The sequence below is a fragment of the Xiphophorus couchianus genome, chromosome 4, assembly GCF_001444195.1.
Source record: "Xiphophorus couchianus chromosome 4, X_couchianus-1.0, whole genome shotgun sequence".
In the NCBI taxonomy this organism is placed as follows: Eukaryota; Metazoa; Chordata; class Actinopteri; order Cyprinodontiformes; family Poeciliidae; genus Xiphophorus; species Xiphophorus couchianus.
The window spans coordinates 35,096,931-35,121,325 of record NC_040231.1 but is presented as its reverse complement, the minus strand read 5'-3'; the positions used below and the strand labels follow the sequence as shown (position 1 = coordinate 35,121,325).

Sequence of the window (24,395 nt, the reverse complement as noted above, 5' to 3'; positions counted from 1 at the left end):
ACTAGACACAAATACTTTGAAACCTTTCTATGTAGTGTGTGAATTATAATCTGTCAAAATGATGGATGACCTTCAGGTTTTTCCATCACCCTTAAACAAAAGTCAAAGACAAAAAATATTCTATTAACCCAGCCCCTGCATAAAGTTTTTTAAAGGTTCTATTGGCTAGAGTGGCCTTTATTTGCTAGTGAAATGACAGTAAAATGGGTATTGAGAGAAGGGGGAAGACATGTGGCAAAAGTCACCAGGCTGGGAAACCTGTGACAGTCACGTCGAGAACTACACCATGTTCCAAATTATTATGCAAGTGATATTTTCTCCGATTTTCCTAAATGGTCGATGGAAATGATGGTCAGTATAATTTTCAAGTAATGAACTATTACAGTATAAATCAAATTTTACTGAACAAAGCTCCCCATGAGAACAGTATTTTTTTCAAAAATAAAAAACTCAAAATGCACTGTTCCAAATTATTATGCAAGTGATATTTTCTCCGATTTTCCTAAATGGTCGATGGAAATGATGGTCAGTATAATTTTCAAGTAATGAACTATTACAGTATAAATCAAATTTTACTGAACAAAGCTCCCCATGAGAACAGTATTTTTTTCAAAAATAAAAAACTCAAAATGCACTGTTCCAAATTATTATGCACAGCAAATTTTCTAAACATTTTATGGATTATAAAGAACTGCATTCTTTGAATGTGCAGCATTAAGTGGTCACATGTACTAAAATCAAAAGCTATTTCAATCAAAAACATCTTAACAGACCGAGTTACATGTTAACATAGGACCAGTGTTGGATAGTAACGGATTACATGTAACGACGTTACGTAATTTAATTACAAAAAAAGAGTAACTGTAATTCGTTACAGTTACAATGAGAAAATATGTAATTCAGTTAGTTACTTCCGAAAATATTAAGAATTACAAATTTAGTTACATTTAAAAAAAAATATGAACAAAAACCTTTGCGAAATATGTAATGATATTTTTATTGCTTTGCGCCCTATATCGCCTTTTCCCGCTACGGCTCCTTGTCTCTATCATATTTTCCGCCGCAATGCCACTGATGGTCCATCCTGTGCTGGTGGAGCCTCCTGGAGGAACAGCAAGCAGCGGACGGTTCCATTTCAGCTCAAGCAGCGCATCAAAAATGACAGCCTTCCAGCACTAGAAATATAAGGAGCATTTCATTTACATATGTGAAAATGGCTCAAATTTAACCGTGCAGTGCAAGAAGTGTTTGCCGGCTATCAAGAAGCAATCTATGTCAAACCTGAGGAAACATTTAGAGGTAAGTGCAACTCACTGATAGACGAAGCGTATTGTTTTACGAATATTTGACTGTTTAGTGTTGATGCATGACAAACGTTGGAATCTATTCTTTCCCATGAGACATTGTATGCAATGTGCTAGTGTTGTGGTTTTCATGATGAACATAAAGTAAACTAGAAAATTCCTGAAGAAATTTAACTGGGGCCTGCCAAAGTGTGCCCGTCGGTTTGGACCCAGCGTTATGATGCTAAAAATTAGCATCAATGCTAAGCTTAGCTAAATAGTAGTCATTAGCTTGTGGAATTTTATAACTTGCTTCATAAGTCAGTCACTACTCTCCTTATGCATTGCTATGGGCAGGCCCCAATTAATGCTACTTTGAACATATAATTATTAATTATAGTATATTTTTCTTCTATCTTTTTTCTCTCTCTCTTTTCAGAGGAAGCATCCAGGCGTTCTTCTGAAAGAAGAACTCTTGGCACTACGTTGTAGTGTCCACAGTTGTTTTGCTTGTCTAACACAGTGATTGTGTGATTTTGGAAAACTATTGTTTTTCCCGTTTTGATTTTGAATGATATGTTGCAAACGCTTCTATTTTTGTCAACATTCCATTGACTGTTAAATGTTCAGTGACTAACTTGACTACCCATCGTCCATCTTAATTCTTGATGCACTGTATTGTGCCGTGTTTAATTTTACAAGCAAGGGTGTGCAAAGAAAAAATCAAGAAAAATAAAATGTGATGTAAAAGTCTTACTTTGCTTATTTATTACTAAACTAGAGCACTTCATTGTCATTGCACATGTATGAAGTAATGAAATGCAGTTTGGCATCTAATCAAGTGCAACATGTGAAGATTGTACAGCATGCAGTATTTAGAGATAAAATGCAGTTATTCACAGCTAGGGTAAGGAAAGATGGTTGATAGATATGTGCAGCAGAATAAATAAATTACCCCTAGGGAAATGCATGTATGTGCAGAGCCACTGTAGATAGGGCTATACAGGTGCGAATTGAAGAGGAACACTGTACAAATGTTGGGATGGTACAGTAAGGTATGGATAGAGGGGAAGGAAAGACTGGTCTTTGGGAAGAGTTCAATAAGGTGACCACTGTAGGAAAGAAGTGGTTTCTGAACCTGCTTGTGTTAGTCTGCAAACTGCGTAAATGGTAGAGCCTGGGGAAGGAGCAGAAAAGAGCATGGCCCGATGAGAGGAGTCTGAGAAAATCTTACATGCCTGGTGCTGGCATCTCTTCTTGTGGACCTCCTGTGATTGCCTGTCAGCAATTCCCTCTCAGCTTAGTGCTCTTTTAAGGTTCCCACTCAGTTCTCAAAAATTAAATGTTGAACATGGGTCAATACTCATTAAAACCTCAAAGTAATCAAAAAGTAATCAAAAGTAATTAGTTACATTACTTTTTAAAAGTAATCGAAAAAGTTACACTACAATTACATTTTAAACAAGGTAACTTGTAACTGTAACAGGTTACATTTTTAAAGTAACTTACCCAACACTACATAGGACCCCTTCTTTGATATCACAGCACAATTCTTGATCCATTGAACTTGGGAGTTTGTGGAAAGTTTCTGCTTGAATTTCTTTGCAGGATGTCAGAATACCTTCCCAGAGCTGCTGTTTTGATATGAACTGCATTAAACCCTCAGATCTTCTGCTGGAGGAAACTCCAAAGGTTCTCAATAGGGTTGAGGTCAGAGGAGGATGGTGGCCACACCATGAGTTTCTCCCCTTTAATGCCCATAGCAGCCAATGACACAGTGGTATTCCTTGCAGCATGAGATGGTGGATTGTCATGCATGAAGATGATTTTGCTACAGAAGGTACGGCTCTTCTTTTTGAACCATGAAAGAAAGTGATCAGTCAGACAGTCCAGATACTTTGTTGAGGTCATTTTCACACCTTCATGGACTCTGAAGGGGCCGACCAGCTCTCTCTCTCTCCCCCCATGTGGAGTCATATTTTGGGCCGAAGCCCAAAATATGACTCCACCACCTCCTTGCTGATGTCACAGCTGTGTTGGGACGTGGTGGCCATCCACCACCAATCCACTACTGTGTCCATCTGGACCATCCAGGGTTGCCCAGCAGTCATCAGTGAACAAGTCTGTTTGAAAATTAATCTTCATGTACGGCTGGGCCCACTGAGACCGGTTCTGCTTGTGAGCTCTGGTTAGGGGCCCAATAGTAGGTTCATGAACCGCAAGCCTCTGGAGGATCCTCCACCTTGAGGTTCCAGAGGCAACAGCAGCTTCAAATAACTGTTTGCTGCTTTGTAAGGACATTTTAATAGCTGCTCTCTTAATCCAATGAATTTGTCTAACAGAAACCTTCCTCATTATGTCTTTATCTGTACAAACCCATCTTTGTTCTGAATCAGTCACAAATCTCTTCGCAGTACAATAACGCTTCAGTTTTCGTTAAATATCTAATGTTCTCATACCTTGTCATACGGCACTACACTATCTGATGATTTTCCAGCAGAGATCCTTTCTCTTTCCCATATTGCTTGAAACCTGTGGCCTGCTTAATAATGTGGAACATCCTTCTTAAGTAGATTCCCTTTAATTGAGCTCATCAGACAAACTAATCAACCAGCTCTCTGAAATTAATTATAGTATTCAAAGAGCCCTGACACACAATACCATCTATAAATTTAATAGAACAACAAAAAATGTCATCTTTATGACACTTTAATCCAATTTGCATAATAATTTGGAACACAGTGTAAGGCCTCCATATGAGGGTTGTGCTTAGTCCCTGCACCACCACAGCACCCCATAAAGCATAAATATTATTGTATATATGTGAATATGTTTTAAATTCCTACATTTTCCTGAAACATCAATGCTTTAACTCAGTGCAAATTCATTCTAGACCATTGCACAAATCCAGTTAATCCCACCTGATTGACAACTCCAAAAAAATCCAATCTAGTCTCACCATGATCCTGAACATGTGAGATCATGACTCTGATACTGGCTGTCGCTCATCTTGTCCCAGGTGGATATTAGAAGAAAACCTCAATATCAATAAAGCCAGTCATAATAAATTTATATGAAAACTCTCATCTGTTTCTACCATCAGGTGTACAGAGAGAATTTATCATGGCTTCCTATCTCAGTGTCTGCTTCTGATGGACAAACAGGCTGACTGGTCTGGCGGAAATGATCAAACACACACTGATAAAAAAAAAGTGTGTTTTCAGTCCATATTAATGTGTATTTCATTTATTTTCTGCATCTATTTATCTTTTACACTGGAAGAGCAGAAGCAACAGACACCGAGCAACAAATTAAAGGTAGCAACAGAACCATTTGTCCTTACTGACATCTATAACCAACTCTAGGAAATCTGGGGGAAATCACCACATTCTCCATGTGCACCACATCATTTGCGAGAGACTTCAATAACTCCCGCGTCCTAATGCAATCCTTCATGAATAAGAAGCTTGGTGAGAATCTGCTACACAGAGTGACGAGTGAATGGAGTTACTATCCAGCTGTCCATTTTGTCACTTGAATGTAAGTCAAGCAGCTTCTGAAAGGCACTCGTAGATTGGATATGTCATCAGGCATAACTTAAAGGCTCTCTGCACACATAGGTTTCTTTCTTGATGGTGAAACAGAGACAAAATACTGAAAAATCTATTGGAATGTTAGGAACAGGGCTCGAAAGTACCAGCAAGGAAGCAAAAAAAGAGTTTGAATTATTCATGAAGGTGCAAGGAGATGTCAACATTTTAAAGTGTTGAAATGACAACTAAGTACTCAACTTGCAGCAAAAGTAGGGCCTGTATGGGGGAACACAAAGATTTGAGAGAGCACAGAGAATATTTGAAAGAGAACGCAAGCATTACAAGTTTTGAGAACAAAGAATCAAAATTCTACTTTCAAACTGAAAAGTGTAAAAGTGGTGCAGCACTTACAGCAATAAAATTCTCCTGTAGGCCTGGACTTTAACAAGTTCATTTTGATTAATTAATTTAATAGATTTTAGAGTTTTCAGTTAAAATGCAATTGTGATTTTTTTTTTATTTTTATTACTGACCCTCCATTGAACTTGTTTTAAAGTTTTAATTGATTCCCACCACAAAACATAAATAAATGTCTTTATGCTTATGAAAGGACTTGTATATTAATTAAATCCTAGAGGTCACCAGTTTTTAAATATGGAAACATAATTGCTGCACTTTGAATTCCACACCTTTGATCCCAATATACACACACTATTCGGGACTAGAATGCATCAAAAGCGACATAAATGCTTTAAAGACATGACAGCAGCTTGAGGTATAACTACTTTCAGCAACATTTTATGACATGACTGCAACATTATTATTAGTTTTTCTGTCTTTATATAAATTAATGTAACTCTGAGCAGCCAACAGTCTTAACAGTGTTATGAAATGTTCACCATGTACAGGCCAAGCCAACATTGCTGGTCTTCAGACTCCTTTGGAGATAACATCCACCGTCCATCTCCAGACTAAACCTTATCAAGCTGATCACTGTTGACTCATCAACCGGCCTTCAGACGAAACTTCTTATCTCAGGCCAGAGTCAGCCAATATCCTGCTGCTGCACAAACCAACATCAAGGCTTGTAGAGAGAGGCTTTATTTACACACACATCACTGCCTCTGCAGCAGGAACTTTATTTCCACTAAGCCTAGTGAAAGCAGGAGCAATATTACTGATTTAATCTTTGTACAGACTCACACATTGAAAGTATTTCAAATGCATTACTTTTTTTGAAATTAAAAGTAAATTAATACTGTAACACCTGTAAACAAAAAAAAATATGCTTATTCTTTTAGTAGGCTATTGCAGTTAGAATTTTCTTTTTCTTACTTTTTTTAGGTGGCAGTCCCAAGAAAAGCAATAAACTTATGCTATTATTTGAATAACATAAATGTTTGCATTTCCTATAATTTGAAGTAATAGTAAAACATGGAGTTTTTTTCTCAATTTTTTCTTATATTCTATTGTGTCTAAAAAAGGTAGGTGTTTTTTTTTTGATGGCCTAAGAAGATAAGTAGAAGTTTGTATGTGTGTGTTTGCTCATAGCTCTGACTGCATCACATCCTGTCTGAATGCAAATACTGTAGCCTCTCTGTGTACCACGGAGGCCACAGATAATCTTATGTAAAGTGTCACTGGAAAAATAACTGGCCGGTTAACGTGATCTGAAATCAACATGTAGGAGTTGGTCTTATTTGTCTCAGTTCTAAGTGGAGAAACCACAGATCCAACACAAATAAACATGCTTCACAGCATCTAGGACTGTTTTTTTGTTGTTGTTGTTTTTAAAAACATTGATGGAAAAATCTGAAGGCAAATTAAAATCCGCACACCTGACCACTAGTTGCAGACACAGTACAGGTAATTAAATCTACCAGACACGGATTCCTAGGAGATTGTCTGATCATCATCTCATTCCTGGACACCGTAACGCAGAGGTCTTCAACGAGGGAGTCGTGACTGCTACAGATCACGACTTCCCCTTCTTATTAATTAGAAATATTTTGGGTCTTGTTCAAAGCTATATCTTTAAATATAGATTAGTATAAATTCATTGTGTACCAAATTGATAAGAGGAGAGATAAAGTAAACTATTTCAGTAGTAATTTACACATTCAGAGAGCAACATCTTATTTTGTGAAAAGTTCTACATTTTATGCAAAATAAACCTTTTGCTAAAATAGTGTTGGCTGGGCAAAGCTGGCAGTGGCATTAGAAGGCTAGCACTTTGGAATTTAAGCTTTTGTTAAATAAAATGTGAAATTATGAGTCTGTATTATTTGTATTGAATACACAGCAATACAGTGTTTGTGTTTTGTGTATTACTAGGCCTACTTTATTGTAAAACATGATATATATTGTTGGGGCTGCTCCCTGCTCCAGCTCTTATTCAGTGGTGCAGTTGGACTTCCTCCCATTGAGAACGCGTCCGGGATCAGAAAACTCCTCGTTCAGAGATCTTTGTAGGCCTTTGATAGCTTCAATTGGAGAAATGTTCCCTGATTTCAAAACTTTGCCTGAATTGGCGCTTGTAATTTCAGTTTTCAGTGAGGCAGCAGAGTGAAGATCTGGTGAAAAGAATTATTTGGAAACTGTATTTAATCAAGTTATCTGTCTGATTTCATTTGATGTTCTGACAAACTGTGGAGGGGTCTTGAGTCATGCTGTTTTGACAGGGCTGGTTGGTAATAATAATAAAAAACCCTATTGTTGAAAATGGACTAATATAATCGTGTGTGTATCACTTTAAGAGCTCAGGAAGCCATCTGAGTAATGTTTGCTGTGATTGGCTCATTGTAATTTCAAGCTGCCAATAGCCGTTGTTGTTCTAAGAGCATGTTCAGTGTTAGATGAGCAGAAAGTTGACGAATCGTTGGAGACCATTCAGAGCTGTTTGTTCAAGAGACAGGGAGCGTGTAAATGAATAAAAACCACTCTCAGCTCTATTAAAGAAAGTTTGGACCTGAAATCTTTCCTCTCATCCTTTACCGGATGCTTGTAGTGGTGGTTGTACCATTTAAAGAACTACCACTACCCATAAAGGGAGCACAACAACTATTACTTCACACCTCTGTCAGCTGGGCAAAGCTGGCTTACAAGTTGTGCACACCTGATGTCATTCTTGCAAGCAAACTAGTTATTTCAATTTCATTCCCATTTGTTTGTAAAAAAAAATTAAATTAAATAAAAAATTATAGCATTCTCCACTAACAACATGAAACTTGAGCCCTCTGAGAACAAAACCTGATTGTATTAGTTGCAGTATTTTAGCATACACTTCCTTCACTCCTGACACTCCAAATCCCTTCCCATTGTTCAGTGGCGCCAAGCGGACTCCATCAGGCATCTGGGCAAGGTGACGCTAGCACAGGAGCAGGACTACACAGGCCTCATCGTGGGCTGTGTGTGTGTCAGCCTGCTGCTGCTCCTTCTGGGATCGCTGGTGACGTGGAGGAGGAACAAGCACATCGATGGTAAGAGCAGGAGACACAGAGTCCTACCATTACAAATAGATTTTATACCAACCTTCATTAATAACAGGAAACTGGACATGTCTTTTCCTTTTACAAACTCTGAGGCCTTGAAATACTTAGCCAGGTTTTTATAAAAACGGCCATCACAGCCGCATTGTTTAAAAAAATGAAATCGTACACATGGGATCAGTTTCAGAAAGGTTTTCATCCACCAAGAACCCGTATAAATCCACCCCTGAGCGTTGATCAATGTCAGCCAATGAGATTGCTTAAAACCACCACAACTTCCTGGTAGGAATTAAACATGGCGGCAGGAGGTTCATGTGGCGCATTGTTTTTAGCAGACTGTAATATGCGACCCTAAATCTAAGTTTTCCCAGAATTTAAACGCAATTCAATTGTTTGAGTTAATGGAAGTTTTTCAGTTAGTAGCCCCCTTTAATAATTTTTTTTTGTCACTAACTTTAATACTTTGCTCTAGCCTTTGTTTCCAATTAGATCTGTTAACGGTAGGAGTGGTGATATTCTTTTTTGTAATATTTGTTATTGACTTGTTGTTTGAGATTGTCATTGTTATTCTGATTTATACAATACAAAAAATCTCAGTTTTCCCAGGTGCTCACACAAACACAAATACAAAGCTATGTCAGACCTCCCCTTTAGTTAGATTTTTTTATATATAAATAATCGTTATTAAACTGAGTTTTCGTGTACACGAAAGGCGCAAACGCATAAAAATACATTTGCTTTCCCAGATAGCAGGCTACGTTTGGAGGAGGCCTTAATGTCTTAACTAGAGGTGTGTCGATCTATCAGCCACCGATCATAATTTCCGTGAAAAAGTTTCACGATTTCCGTGAAAAAGTGTATGATCGGTGATGCCGATCACGGTCTCTTGTTGTCGATCACCAAAACGATCACATTTATCTCACTTCGCAGCCTCCGTGTGCAGCTCATCTCCTCTTTCCTTCACACTGCGCAAGCGTGCAGCAACAAATCCTGCCGTGTGGAACTTTAACACTCTGAGAGTGAATGGAGAAGTTTGAGTGTTGCGGCGCAAAATTACTTCGGGAGAGAAGCAGGTCAAAATGCATCAACACAACGAATATAATATGCCATTTAAAAAACAAACACTTGACGGAGCTATATCGAGGCTTAATGAGGACATCCGGTCGGCAGGTAAAGCAGCTCTTAACTACCAGCACTCACCCGGATGGACCTTACCACAGGGGCCGCTTTTCATCGGCTGATGCCCATTCTATGTAGTAGCGCGGCTACAACATGCGTGGCCGTCTCACAAACACACTTAGCTTCCCGTTAGCTAAGTACAACATAATGGCAGAACTGATACAACTTCTACACCTTGAAGCCTGTCTGCTACACAGTCTTACGTTAGCTAAACAGATCAATATCCAATGTGTCTGTATCTGACATACACTAAAGATTTTATTTGAGCAGAAAAGGCTTTGGACTGTTAGCCACGCTAGCACCAAGTACAGCTAGTCAATCAACCATCGCTGTGTTCAGGGAAGCGCTGATTAATAACTGAGAAATAAATATCAAGCCTGGAAACTTGATATCGTAACGAACTGAATGTTATATTTTTAACGTAATCTTTGCTCGTCTTTCGGGGCGCAGGCGGTTGCCACGGTAACGGGTGTGCTTAAACTACAAAGAGAGAGAGAGAGTAAAAAGGTACGAGTGGATTCGAGTTGATCACCTGTTTGGGTTATTTTACCTTTGTTTACCTTTGCTGTGGCTCATTACAGCCACCGTAGTTTCTAAACGTTGGACTAATTACCTCGTTCGTTTGTGAGTTTACGTCATTCACAACAAACATCAAATAGAACAAATATATTTCATAAAATTTTAACAAACAAATGGCTTCTACCGTGGTAATTATGTAAAATTAAATTAATTATATCCCAACTTCAGAAGATTTGCCTTTACCTTTACAGAGCTCTTTGGTTCCTCCTATCAGTCATCAAACCAAATTTCAGATCTACCATAACTGACTGACACCTGCTGGCCTCAGGTTTGCAACCAGCTTGTGACTGAGAAACCAGTAACCTCCTCCCAGATGATGACATGAACTTGTTAGTTCCTCTGTCCATTGTAGTAGCTGATGTATTGTGAAAATCCGGTAGAAACGATGCACTAATCAAGTCATGTTTACATAGAAACAACGAGGCTTTGTTTGTGAGACTTGTGGTCACGTGGGTGGTTGTGGGAGGAGCTTGGTAAGGTCCATTAGCATCATGGTCAGAAAGCTTAAACAAATGAACAAAAAAATAATTCAAGTCTTCGAGCTGGCGGTGTAAGACGCTGGTTCTGCTCTTGCTCTTGGATCGCCGCTACTGGTCGTATTTATTTCACAACTTCCACCCAGCAGTGAACTCTCACACCGAACCTGCTTAAAGCTGCAGCACGTAACTTAAGCAACAACAACAAAAAAAATGATTTTAGATATGCATTAAAACTTTTGCCGTCCTAACATAAGACAGATAATCTGAAAAATAATCGTTCTCCTCTGTTCCTCCTGTGTTCTGCAGAGTTACTCAGCTCAGTCAGAAGCAGCCAATCAGAACCAGCATTACTCAGCTAGCGATGCTATCAAGGAAGTTGTGATTTAGAACTCAGGATTTTTTATTTTAATGCAACCTGCATTTGACTTTGAATGAATAATTTCTTTATTCCTTGACATTATTTCATATAGGCAGATTTATTTGACTTATAATTTATGGAACCAAGAGCCTTACTGTAAAATAATATTTTACTGACTTCAGGTTTTTCAGTTGTCCTTTTGACTGAATAGTTGCTGTATTGTGCCTGCAAGTATTTTACATGTTTATGTCTAAATTAGGTGAAGTTATTGCCAGATAATTTTTTCTGCATTTCCTTAGAAATTTGTATTCTGTCACTTGCACTAAATTCTAGGTTTGCTTAGTTTTCTAAACACAAAGGAGTTAGTCAGTTCCATAAAGGAATTATTTATTTTTTTGCTTGAATTTCTGTCTATTGATACATTACCATTTTCTTTGACCTGAAGTTCAGAGTGTTTTTTTCTAACCTGTGTGCATGTGTGTCTGCTGGCTTTGTTTTGCCTGGTGGGTTTAGTGGAATGTCTTGTGTGGGATGCTCTGGTGGAAACACTTTACTTTTTCTCACTGATTTCTCTCTCTCTTTCTTCTCCTATGTTACCTCTTCTTTCTGCGTCCTTATTTTCTTCCATCTCCTTCCTCATCTTTCTTTCTGTCTCTGAAACATTTGTTTCCAGATCTGTCTGAGGTGTGGTATGATGGCCGGGGTCACATCCAGCATCTGGACAGGCTGGCTAACGCAAGGAGCGTCAGCCCCACTAACGAAATGGTCTCCCACGAATCAGTCGACTATAGAACAACCCTGCTGGAGGGTAAGCCCCTCCCCTTTTCTTCTTCTTCACATGATCTCCCTCACTTCACCTCCGTCCTCCTATGTGCCTGCTCCCTTACCTGTTGGCCTCAGCGGTTAGCTGCGCATGCCTTATTGTGCACCTTTCACAGTAACAGCAGCCCGAATCATTGGGCCAGTTTAAGGTAGAATTGATTAACTTGGATTAAAAAAGAATGATCACATAAGATGTTTTGTTCAGTATTAGAGGGGCAGTAATATGTAAAATCAACTTTTTTGAGGTTTACATCATGGTATAATGTCATTCGCAACTCCCCCGCTCAGCTCCTTCAGACTAGCCAGGAATAATTAGCAAACACCTGCTGAGCTCATTTTAAAGGGTTAATAGAGGAGCCATCTTGTGATGACTTCCTGAAGGTGGAGTTTCAGAAAGAGCAGGAGTTTTTAAAGAGACAGAGACCCAATCATAAGGTGTTAAATTAGGTGTTTAATTCATATGCAGCTCTGGAAAAACTTGAGACCACTTAAAAGTATCAGTTCTCTGATTTTACTTTTTATATGATATACTGTATGTTTGAGTAAAATGAACATTGTTCTTTATTCTATGAACTACTGACAACATGTCTCTGGAATTCCAAGCAAAAATTGCGTGTATATATATATATACATGTATATATACATACATATACATATATATAGCTGAAGTTAACATAGTTAGTTGATTTAGCTATAAAATGGCACTATCCCCTCTAATGCCTCTTTAATTAATAATAATCAGTCTAGTAGAGGTTATAGAGTAAGTCTATTTCCAAACAAACATCTTAGGCTCTGGAGGCCTCAGCTAGCCTGTTGAATGATAACACTCATGACGATACACCTAGAAAAACACTAAGCAGATTGTTTTTGTTTTATTTTGTTTTTTTCTGTGTTCTTTTGAAAAGATTGCTCAGATAAAGCATATTTCATGTAAACAGTAGCTCTTAGGTACTGGTTATGGACTGGTGACCTGTGCATGGTCCCACCTTTCACCTAATGCCTGTTGGAAGATAGGCCCTGCACCCCTACAATCCAGCCCAGTTAAGTGTGCATAAACGGTGGATGAATGGATGAAGCAATATCTCGATAAAGTAGACCAAAGCAGAGCTGTTTGGCAGTAATACACACCACCATGGTTGACTTCCTTGTCAAGTATGATGATGATAATATGGGGCGTTTCACAGAATCCCTTTGCTGTTCTTGATCAACCAACAAACTGCTGTTATTCCAAAAACTAGAAAACTGAACACAAACACACCAGACCAATCACAAAACTCAACACAACTCAACATGAGAATGACAAAGAAACCCAGAATCAGTAGAACAGGAAGTAAAGAGACAGAAGAGATTAACCTAACTGTAAATACTGAGAAACTACAGATTACCATATTTTCCGCACTATAAGGCGCACCTAAAAGCCTTCAATTTTCTCAAAAGCCGAGAGTGCGCCTTATAATCCGGTGCGCCTTATATATATGGACCAATATTGAGCCACAACAGGTCTCGCAACTACGGTAAGCAGTAATTAGCTTTCATTTTCCCCCGAAGAAGAAGAAGCATGCGGTGCACGCTGGGTTTTGTGTAAAGACCCCAAAATGGCTCCTATTAAGAGACACGCTTACGACGCAGAGTTTAAGCTCAAGACGATCAGTTACACAGTAGAACACGGGAATAGAGCAGCAGCCAGAGAATTTAACATGACCGAATCAATGGTGCGGAAGTGGATATACACTGCTCAAAAAAATAAAGGGAACACTCAAATAACACATCCTAGATCTGAATGAAAGAAATATTCTCATTGAATACTTTGTTCTGTACAAAGTTGAATGTGCTGACAACAAAATCACACAAAAATCATCAATGGAAATCAAATTTATTAACCAATGGAGGCCTGGATTTGGAGCCACACACAAAATTAAAGTGAAATAACACTACATGCTGATCCAACTTTAATGTAATGTCCTTAAAACAAGTCAAAATGAGGCTCAGTATTGTGTGTGGCCTCCACATGCCTGTATGACCTCCCTGCAACGCCTGGGCATGCTCCTGATGAGGTGGCTGATGGTCTCCTGAAGGATCTCCTCCCAGACCTGGACTAAAGCATCCGCCAACTCCTGGACAGTCTGTGGTGCAACGTGACGTTGGTGGATGGAGCGAGACATGATGTCCCAGATGTGCTCAATCGGATTCAGGTCTGGGGAACAGGCTGGCCAGTCCATAGCTTCAATGCCTTCATTTTGCAGGAACTGCTGACACACTCCAGCCACATGAGGTCTAGCACTGTCCTGCATTAGGAGGAACCCAGGGCCAACCGCACCAGCATATGGTCTCACAAGGGGTCTGAGGATCTCATCTCGGTACCTAATGGCAGTCAGGCGGTATCTGGTGAGCACATGGAGGGCTGTGCGGCCCTCCAAAGAAATACCACCCCACACCACTACTGACCCACCGCCAAACCGGTCATGCTGAAGGATGTTGCAGGCAGCAGACCGCTCTCCACGGCGTCTCCAGACTCTGTTACGTCTGTCACATGTGCTCAGTGTGAACCTGCTTTCATCTGTGAAGAGCACAAGGCGCCAGTGGTGAATTTGCCAATCCTGGTGTTCTCTGGCAAATGCCAAGCGTCCTGCACGGTGTTGGGCTGTGAGCACAACCCCCATCTGTGGACGTCGGGCCCTCATACCATCCTCATGGAGTCGGTTTCTAACCGTTTGTGCAGACACATGCACATTTGTGGCCTGCTGGAGGTCATTTTGCAGGGCTCTGGCAGTGCTCCTCCTGTTCCTTCTTGCACAAAGGCGGAGGTAGCGGTCCTGCTGCTGGGTTGTTGCCCTCCTACGGCCTCCTCCACGTCTCCTGGTGTACTGACCTGTCTCCTGGTAGCGCCTCCAGCCTCTGGACACTACGCTGACAGACACAGCAAACCTTCTTGCCACAGCTCGCATTGATGTGCCATCCTGGATGAGCTGCACTACCTGAGCCACTTGTGTGGGTTGTGGAGTCCGTCTCATGCCACCACGAGTGTGAAAGCACCACCAACATTCAAAACTGACCAAAACATCAGCCAGACAGCATAGGTACTGAGAAGTGGTCTGTGGTCCCAACTGCAGAACCACTCCTTTATTGAGTGTGTCTTGCTAATTGCCAATAATTTCCACCTGTTGTCTATTCCATTTGCACAACAGCAGGTGAAATTGATTGTCAATCAGTGTTGCTTCCTAAGTGGACAGTTTGATTTCACAGAAGTTTGATTTACTTGGAGTTATATTGTGTTTATTGTGTATATTGTGTATATTTTGTTTAAGTGTTCCCTTTATTTTTTTGAGCAGTGTACATTGTGATTGCACTAACGTTTGATTTACCGTAACAGTATCAGACTGTTTTTTACGTGTTTATTGAATCGAGGAAAAGTTCCCCTCCACTATATGTTATACCTTGCTGTTGTTAAAAGATAAACTGTGTCACGAAAATACCACGTCACTTATTTTACCTCGGGGAAAATAATAAAACAGCTGTTTATTCATTTTGGGAATGAACGGAGTTTTCAGAACGCTGGTTTGTAATCTATTAATAAAGTTTGACTGACTTATCTGACTATTTTGTTGACATTCTCTTTAGCGCAGTTCCATCCAATGGATGCATAATGTAACCCAGCCTCTACTGTAGCGTCTATTCTATGCACCTTATAATGCGGTGCGCCTTATATATGAAAAAAGTTTTAAAATAGGCCATTCATTGAATGTGCGTTTTATAATGTGGTGCGCCTTATAGTGCGGAAAATATGGTAGGTATTTGGAAACTGCAAACTCTGTATAGATGTAAAGTCTAATAACAAAACATGATGCACATCTTCTCATCTAGCATGCGTCAGTAATCTTTGATGTGGTCTTTGGCGCCTCTTGTGGATTCTGTTCTGGTCCTGAGGGCCACTGAGAGGCTCCGGGTATTATGATCCCCTGGATCATAGGTGAAGCAATGTCTGTGCTGGCCTTGAGTCTGGAGAGGCTGGGTTTACTAATGAGCTAATGTTTGCCTTCAGGGAGAGTTAGCGTTCAGGACATTTGACCTCGCTCTCTGTTTCAGCTCTGGTTCTTGTTCTGGCTTTTCTGGAGGAACTTCTGCATTTATTAGCCCTCCGCTAACAAAGTAGAAAACCTCACGTTTTTAAGCTTTTTCCTTCCAGCTCTGTATAGCTGTCCCTCTCCGACCACGTAACACACCTTGACATGCGGAGGTCAAGGTGTTGTGACATAGCGGCCGACCTCTGACCCCCCCCTTCTCTCTTTTTGTTTCTGCCTCTCCAGATCAGGGTGTCGACAGGCCTGAGACATGTCGGGCAGCTCCTCCTATCTACAGAGCTGATGGGGAGCTGCTGTCTCCCAGACTGGGAATACTGGGAGGGGGGCTGGGCCTGGGCATGGAAGGCGACCTGGTGTCCCCCCTGTTGATGGCTCCGGTCCACATCGACCCGTCCTGTCTCCACCCGGACCTGCTGACTGAGGTGCAGCATGTGGTGATTGCAAGGGAGCAACTGTTGCTTCACGTCAACCAGATCATCGGCAGAGGTCAGTGGTCAGCTGCTGGGATGCCGGGTTTTGATCGCAGGTTTATATAAAAATGATCTCATCTAAATCAGGTTGTCAAATGATATCTAGAGTCAAACATATACCAGTCTCCCCTATGATACAAAGTCCACAGGTCCTTTGGTTTCACAACAAGCCCTCATCACCTCCCCGCTCTTCCACTATGTTTGCGAGATTGATGTCTCTGCCAGCATGTAGTGTTTCAACATGGATATGCATTATGACCAAACACCTCTACTTTGATCTTATCTTTCCAAATAATATTGTTCTGGAAGTCTTGTGTTTTTATACTATATTCATATGCAAAAGGATTTCTGCTGGTGCTTCTTTCAGAACAGTGATGCTAACAGGATATAACAGGAAAGTAGCTTCCTGTCCAACAGCCTCCTACACCTCAATGCCTTTGTTTATATTTAGGTTAAACATTTTTTTGCATATTTAAACACATCTCTGTTTGCATTTCCATAGAACAGAAAATTACACAAATTGAAATTCCGAAGACAAATTCACTTGATGTAAACACGTTCTTTGATTAAGAAAAAGTTTTTACACTGCGGTGAGGTCGTTTTGTAACCGAATCAAAATTTCTGTATTTTTGAAAAACTACAGTGGAAACATGAGTCACGTGATCAACAGCAGGATGTTACTACTGGTAAAAATGACAAAGAAGACGGCAGGAAGTGGTAGGAGGATGATGGGTTGGTTTTGTTTTTTGTCCTCACAGCATTACACAGTTCAGAAAAAATTGTTTGATTCCAACATGTTGAATCCATAGCCCCTCTGTAAAATTGCTGACTACAATTTCCATAAAGCCGTTATCTGTTGTAATAAAAAAGCAATAAACCGACCTGTGTTCTCTTTATCGCAGGCATGCAAGTGGTTTCTCTGTAGATAAAATCATCTTAAAACGACATATAAACATCATCTGATTTCCTCCACTATAAACACTCTTAACAGTACATTTATCGCATTACGGGCATGTTGTGAAAGTTGTTACATCTTAAAAATGTCCAGAGTTCAGTGTAACAGTGCGGCAATATTTGTTTAAAAATGCCGGGAGTCTCTGAGATAAAGTGACCAACGGGCCTCTGGAAAGCGGGAGTCGGAGGCACAAAGCGCAACTCCCGCTTTCCACCCTTCATGCTTGTGTGCTTTTACTGCATGAGATTTATGTTAAGGTTAAAGTGCTTGCTTTATAAAACTTGAAGCTTGACATGCAGACACCAGATCAGCCCGTTTTACCACATGTAGGTAGGCGGTTTAGCCCGACAGATCGAATTTAGCATCAAACTGAGAAAAACCCTTAACACCGTAATGTTCCAGAAAAGCGTTTGCCCCCCTCGTATGAATTTATCCCCTGAAGCCTGGATTTGGTGGCTGCTCGAGTGCTTCAAAGTGGCGTAGGATGATTTGTTCTCAGCTAATGTTCCCAGGGTCCATTGTGGAGAGCCGTAACCCAACACTGCCAGCCATCTGCGGGGACGTGATATCAGAGCGCCATGCTCATTTCGGTCCTGCACCCTTCTCAGGCTGGACCGAGCCCCCCATCTTAACTAGGAGATATAATTCAATAAAACACACAATAACTCAGGGGGGTTTGATGCTGGTTATTAGGCTGTGTGGGATATTAATGAATAAAGCCTCATATTGGGTTACTTAGAAGAGGCTGATTTATTGCAGTGGCAACTCAAGAAAGTTTGCTGTTTAGAATGAAACACTTTTTTCCCCTAACGGATCAGTGAGATAATTGTTACACAATATGGAGAGTGGAGGAGGGGAAGGTTGCAATTCAGTTCAATTATTTCATCGAGATCAACACGTAAAACAACTTTGGATGTTTTGTACAAAGGTTTTCCAGCCACTAAATTTGCAAACCCAGTCTTTGGTTGGATCATTATTATTAGCAAAATTACAACTAAAGATCCTTGTCACACAAACAAGCTGTCTTCCCAATGACCATAAATAGACCCGATTAGAAATTTAGAAAAGAAATTAGCTTAATGGAAAGACGCCAAGTTATAAAAAACTTGTTTTTTAATAAAAGGTTTTGCCGTTAGGATGAGCTGGGGATTTTTTTGGCCGTATCGAAATAGATTTATTTGGCAAAACTGCAATGAAAACTTTTATTTGCATCACACAAGTCACACGATCGACAACCAGATGCTACCCCTGCTGCAAACTGCGAAGAAGACGACAGGAAGTAGTTGGAGGATATTTTTTAACAACTGAAACTTGTTCCCATGTGATGTTAATTGCGTTTCTTGTTTTGCAGTTGCAAAATTTTTGACATTAGTGGAATATCAAGAAAGGTTTTGCACATTTATGATTGAAACACAGCTACTACTGCACATTAGAGAAAACTAATTTTCAACCACAAAGTAGGTCCTTAAAGATAAGCAGCTAATTTTAGTTTTACACAGTAAGTGGATGTGTGAGCTCATCTTTTCTAGGTGTTATATTGGTGTTTCGGTGACGATGCCTCCTTCACATTACATCATACGTGAAGCTCCTCATATATAAATGACTGTGGTATCACCATGTGAACCATGTCTAGGCTATAAACATCTTAGCATTCACAGGTTTGAACAGGAGCGTTTTAAACTATTGATGCTGACTGATTCTGACTAATGTACATCATGTTGTAACATGCAGGACACTTTGGCTGTGTTTTCCATGGAACACTACTGGAGCCGGACGGGCAGAAGCAGCATTGTGCTATCAAGTCGCTAAACCGTGAGTAAGAGCTTTGTTAGCATTTGTTTCTTTGTTAGGGAAATGATTAAACAAGTCGTGCAGAGCAGAGGTAAGGGCTTTAGGAATTCCTGGAAGGTCGGAGGGTGGGGAGGATTAAGCATTTTTTTGCAGATAAATCTATCTTGCATAAACCTTATCCTGTTTGTAGATATGTATATATAAATGTATATCCTGAGAACTGTCTGATCTCAAAACACTGACATAAACATTTGAAATGGAAAATCAGCCAACACTTCAATTATTGAGTCATACATGTTGGTGGGAGACTAATGATGCGGCTCTATGTTCCCAAGCCCACAGCAGCCATGTTGGTGACTGTGTACAACCACAATATTTCAGAATTTTACATATATAACGATCCAATGCAGAGAAACAATTTTAATTTGTTCAGTCAGTTCAGTTAGGAGTAGAAATTGACAAAAACAACAGGTTGAATACTTTGGTCAAACACATAAAAAATAAACCGCAACAAACTTTCTTTTCAAATGGTTCTGGAAGTGTAGTTAGGAATTCTAAATATAATGTAAAATAAATAATAAAGCATGATGTCGTATAGATATAGATCTTATGAATTGGGAACATTGTCACTATATCCGATCTGGAGTTTTTTACAATAACGGAACAGATACAGATATTAATATCGGATCAGTGCATCTCTGACTTTTACATTCACATAATTAAAACAACTTTTTTTTTTTAACTATCTGAGGGTTGTTTTTTTTAAATCCTCAAAGTTGTGGATGACTGACAGGTAGTCAGGTTTGCACTTCCTGTTTTAGTTGACTTTAGTTAGTTCAGTCATTTCAAATCTGAAAATGTGTGTGTCAATGGGAAACAATGTTATACTATTCAGTATTCAATTTAGTTTGAACAAAACTATGTGAAGCTGCTTTGATTGACTCTGCCGTCTGCAGAAAACCACCAGAAACAGCTGCGTTTCTCTAGAGCTCTGCCAAGACGGATATGGATGTTTTGGATTTTGTTGTCAGATCTGCAGCAACATCAGATATGTTATGTTTCTTCTTTCTAGGTTCTATAGTTGTTTGAAAAAAATAATCCCGTCATCGTTGACCCACCAACGTTTAGAATGTAGTTTTTCTTACAGTGTCTCAGACATAATTCTTTCACCTAGAGCAGATACAGTATGTCAATGTCAAGGCCCGCGGGCCAAATCCAGCCCCCAAATTAATTATCTATGGCCCCCTAGATGATATTTAATTACTATTAGAACTGGCCCACAGTCTACAGCCTTTGCACACACCAACACTACATTCCCCACAATGCAACGGTAGCCCGCAAAGTCATGCAGTGCACACAAGCGGCTTCATTGTTCATCAGCAATCAGAGCAGAGATCAACTTTCAGGTACCCCCCTCCTCAAAAATGGCTAAACGTAAGGTGGACGCTGAGAACCAGTGGTGCAAAAGGTGGCTATGCACTGTATGCAACGCAAAAACGATGTGGGAATTTTTTTTTCTAGTCAGCATTTTATGTACTTAACCGCTGCTTGTGCATGAAATGAATAACAAAGGAACAGCGCTGATTAGGCTCCCCCCTCCCTGCCAGCCGCTCTCCCCTCCCATACAGGTAGCTTGGGCAGCGGCCCTTCGAGAACGTGCTGAGGAGCGTTTTTTTTTTTTTTTAATTTGACATGGCCGTCTCACAAACACACTTAGCTTCCCGTTAGCTAAGTACAACATAATGGCAGAACTGATACAACTTCTACACCTTGAAGCCTGTCTGCTACACAGTCTTACGTTAGCTAAACAGATCAATATCCAATGTGTCTGTATCTGACATACACTAAAGATTTTATTTGAGCAGAAAAGGCTTTGGACTGTTAGCCACGCTAGCACCAAGTACAGCTAGTCAATCAACCATCGCTGTGTTCAGGGAAGCGCTGATTAATAACTGAGAAATAAATATCAAGCCTGGAAACTTGATATCGTAACGAACTGAATGTTATGTTTTTAACGTAATCTTTGCTCGTCTTTCGGGGCGCAGGCGGTTGCCACGGTAACGGGTGTGCTTAAACTACAAAGAGAGAGAGAGAGTAAAAAGGTACGAGTGGATTTGAGTTGATCACCTGTTTGGGTTATTTTACCTTTGTTTCCCTTTGCTGTGGCTCATTACAGCCACCGTAGTTTCTAAACGTTGGACTAATTACCTCGTTCGTTTGTGAGTTTACGTCATTCACAACAAACATCAAATAGAACAAATATATTTCATAAAATTTTAACAAACAAATGGCTTCTACCGTGGTAATTATGTAAAATTAAATTAATTATATCCCAACTTCAGAAGATTTGCCTTTACCTTTACAGAGCTCTTTGGTTCCTCCTATCAGTCATCAAACCAAATTTCAGATCTACCATAACTGACTGACACCTGCTGGCCTCAGGTTTGCAACCAGCTTGTGACTGAGAAACCAGTAACCTCCTCCCAGATGATGACATGAACTTGTTAGTTCCTCTGTCCATTGTAGTAGCTGATGTATTGTGAAAATCCGGTAGAAACGATGCACTAATCGAGTCATGTTTACATAGAAACAACGAGGCTTTGTTTGTGAGACTTGTGGTCACGTGGGTCAGTTGTGGGCGGAGCTTTTTAAGGTCCATGCCTCAACAGGGAGCTAAAGATGGGCGCAGAAAAAACTCTGGGGCACAAAACGGAAAACTCGAGAGGGGGGAGGATAAAGATGTTGGAGAGACGAAGAAAAGCTTTTCAAAGTGGTTGAAAGACAGAAGGTAGGTAATGTCAGTGTATCAGCAAGAGAGTCGTAAATATTCAGGTTAGCTTAAGCTAGGCTACAATGACAGGCGGTTGTTGTCTTCACCTGTATTGAACCAATACGGGACGCGATTTACTCCGTATTGCTATCAATGTCTGATAGACACACCTATCACACACATCTCAACAATAAGTGTAATAATAATGACCAAAACAAAACACAGGAAATATAGGGTCAGCTAAATTGTCGTTGCGGCACCTAAATAGGAACCCCATCCCCACGAACTGATGCTGTTGTCACGGTTGCTTAGAGATGGACACTGCGCAGCCGCAGTGAGCTGCTATCAACCTGCGTCTTTTTAAAATGTCCACCGATACTGCACCGTCCTTAAAGTAAAACCTCGGGCAAAAATACAGACGGTAGTGGGAAGACGCAGGCTAAACAATTATACAGTAGTAATGTTTAATAGGGACATTAAAAAAATGTGTCTGCGACGTTCAGTGGCGCCCAGTGAAATCTTAGTGATATCTGTGAGTCAGGAGAGGAACCGCAGAACCTAAAGAACCAGACATCAGTCTCTTCATCCCTCAAACATTTCCTGAGACCGAAAAATAATAAAAATGGCAATTCAAAAGAACAAATCATAAACATAGATTAATAGTAAATAAATAAATGTTTTCCCTTAAGGTTACTGACAGAGCCATAACAAAATATTGCTTTATTCTTTTAATGTTCAGAACATGCAATTTTTCTTTGAAGGAAGTTCGTTTTTGTCTGTTTGCCTTTTGAAAAAATGGTTTCACTTGAAATTATTGACAGATCCATAAGAAAATGTTGGTTTATTCATTTAATTATTAAATATACACTGTGTTAGGTTTTGGATCAATAGGCTATGTGCAATCATTTCAATATGTTTTAATAGGGGCGTGCCGTGGTGGCGTAGTGGTTAGCGCGACCCGTATTTGGAGGCCTTGAGTCCTCGACGCGGCCGTCCCGGGTTCGACTCCCGGACCCGACGATATTTGCCGCATGTCTTTCCCCCTCTCCTTCCCAGTTTCCTGTCAGCCTACTGTCGTATAAGGGACACTAGAGCCCACAAAAAGACGCCCTGGAGGGGTAAAAAAAACTCAATATGTTTTAATAAACATTGAACCAGTCCGGCCCTCGGCTTGTAACAAATGTGGTTTTTTGGCCCTCAGTGTATTTGACTTTGACATCCCTGACCTAGAGGAAAAGGGAAGCATTAGCAAAAATAATGTCATATAAACTCGCTTCAAAAGCATCCAAGCTGGCCCTTTTAGTCAGTTCTGGTCAGATGTATTTACCAAAATAATTTATGTTTATTATATTTCACAATAGACTTTACATGATTACATGTAAATATTATAAATGGAAATGGTTTTTGAGCAAACAGACGGCTCGTCTGTCTACACTCTACTACATACTTACTGTATGATATCACAGCGCCCACAGTGAGATTACGGCTCTCTTCCCATCACAGCCCCTAGCCCCTTTCAGCTCGGCCTAATGGTGATGAATGAGCATCCAGTGGTGAGGACCACATTAGGGTCCCGGCTAATCTTGTAACCTGTCAGTTGGAGTGGGCAGATTGATGCTGAAACAATGTGGAGGAATCACCCATCCATTCAGAGGAAGCCTCATGCTACACCATGGGGGGTAGGATTCTGAGTCAGCTCAGACTGCCTTGGTTCTGGTCTGTGGGGATTTAAACCTTTTTTTGTTCAATTTGCAACCAGTCAATGTCAGTTTTGGCTTTTATTTTTTTTAAATCCTCGAGAGGATGCTTTGATCATGAGCTAGTGCTTTGTGATGATTAAAGTGAATAGAAATACACTGACTGGCCAAAGAAAAAGTCGCCACCTGGATTTAACTAAGCAAATAGGTACAAGCCTCCTATTGGATAAGTACTGCATAGGAGATTATCTTTCAGCTGGCAACAAGTTATTTAGCCCCAGCTGATGTAATGAGTAACTCCTCATTTCTTAAACAACCATGGCAAAAGACACATCCTGTGGTGGTGGAAAAGACGTTAGTCTGTTTAAGAAGAGTCAAATCATTGGCATGCATCAAGCAGAGAAAACATCTAAGGAGATTGCAGAAACTACTAGAATTGGGTTAAGAACTGTCCAACGCATCATTAAAAACTGGAAGGATGGTGGGGAACCATCGTCTTCCAGGAAGAAATGTGGTCGGAAAAAAATCCTGAATGATTGTGATCGGCGATTACTTAAACGTTTGGTCAAATCAAATCGAAGAAAAACAACAGCAGAACTCAGGAGTATGTTTAATTGTGAACGCAAAAGCATTTTGTTACGACTAGCTCAATGTCATAACAATAACGGGAGACCATGCAGGGATTAAAGTGCATAAAAAGGAATGTTTATTAATACAAACAACAATGGATTGAGGATGTCAGTATCAGTGGTGTAAGGCAAATGCTTGGATGTGGTGTATGAGTGCATATGAAATTGTTGAAGTGCAAAAACAAAGACAAACTCAAATGTGCAAAAGGAGGGGTAGTTGAGGCCTGGCAACAGAACACCACAAGCATCAAGGCAGAGTGGACGCTGAAGGCGACCCAGAAGG

General features: G+C 40.2%; 1 protein-coding gene across 3 annotated transcripts in view; it reads left to right on the top strand.

Annotated features, from left to right (window-relative positions):
• Positions 1 to 24,395, top strand: part of met (MET proto-oncogene, receptor tyrosine kinase) — a 138,686-nt gene that overhangs the window by 89,026 nt on the left and 25,265 nt on the right. For 2 of the 3 annotated variants that reach the window (XM_028014210.1, XM_028014209.1), the window contains exons 13-16: positions 8,142 to 8,295; positions 11,573 to 11,707; positions 16,026 to 16,286; positions 18,957 to 19,037. In XM_028014210.1, coding sequence (XP_027870011.1) covers positions 8,142 to 8,295; positions 11,573 to 11,707; positions 16,026 to 16,286; positions 18,957 to 19,037 — 631 coding nt within the window. The remainder of the gene's footprint in view (positions 1 to 8,141; positions 8,296 to 11,572; positions 11,708 to 16,025; positions 16,287 to 18,956; positions 19,038 to 24,395) is intronic. The other variant, XM_028014211.1, reaches the window with a different exon arrangement.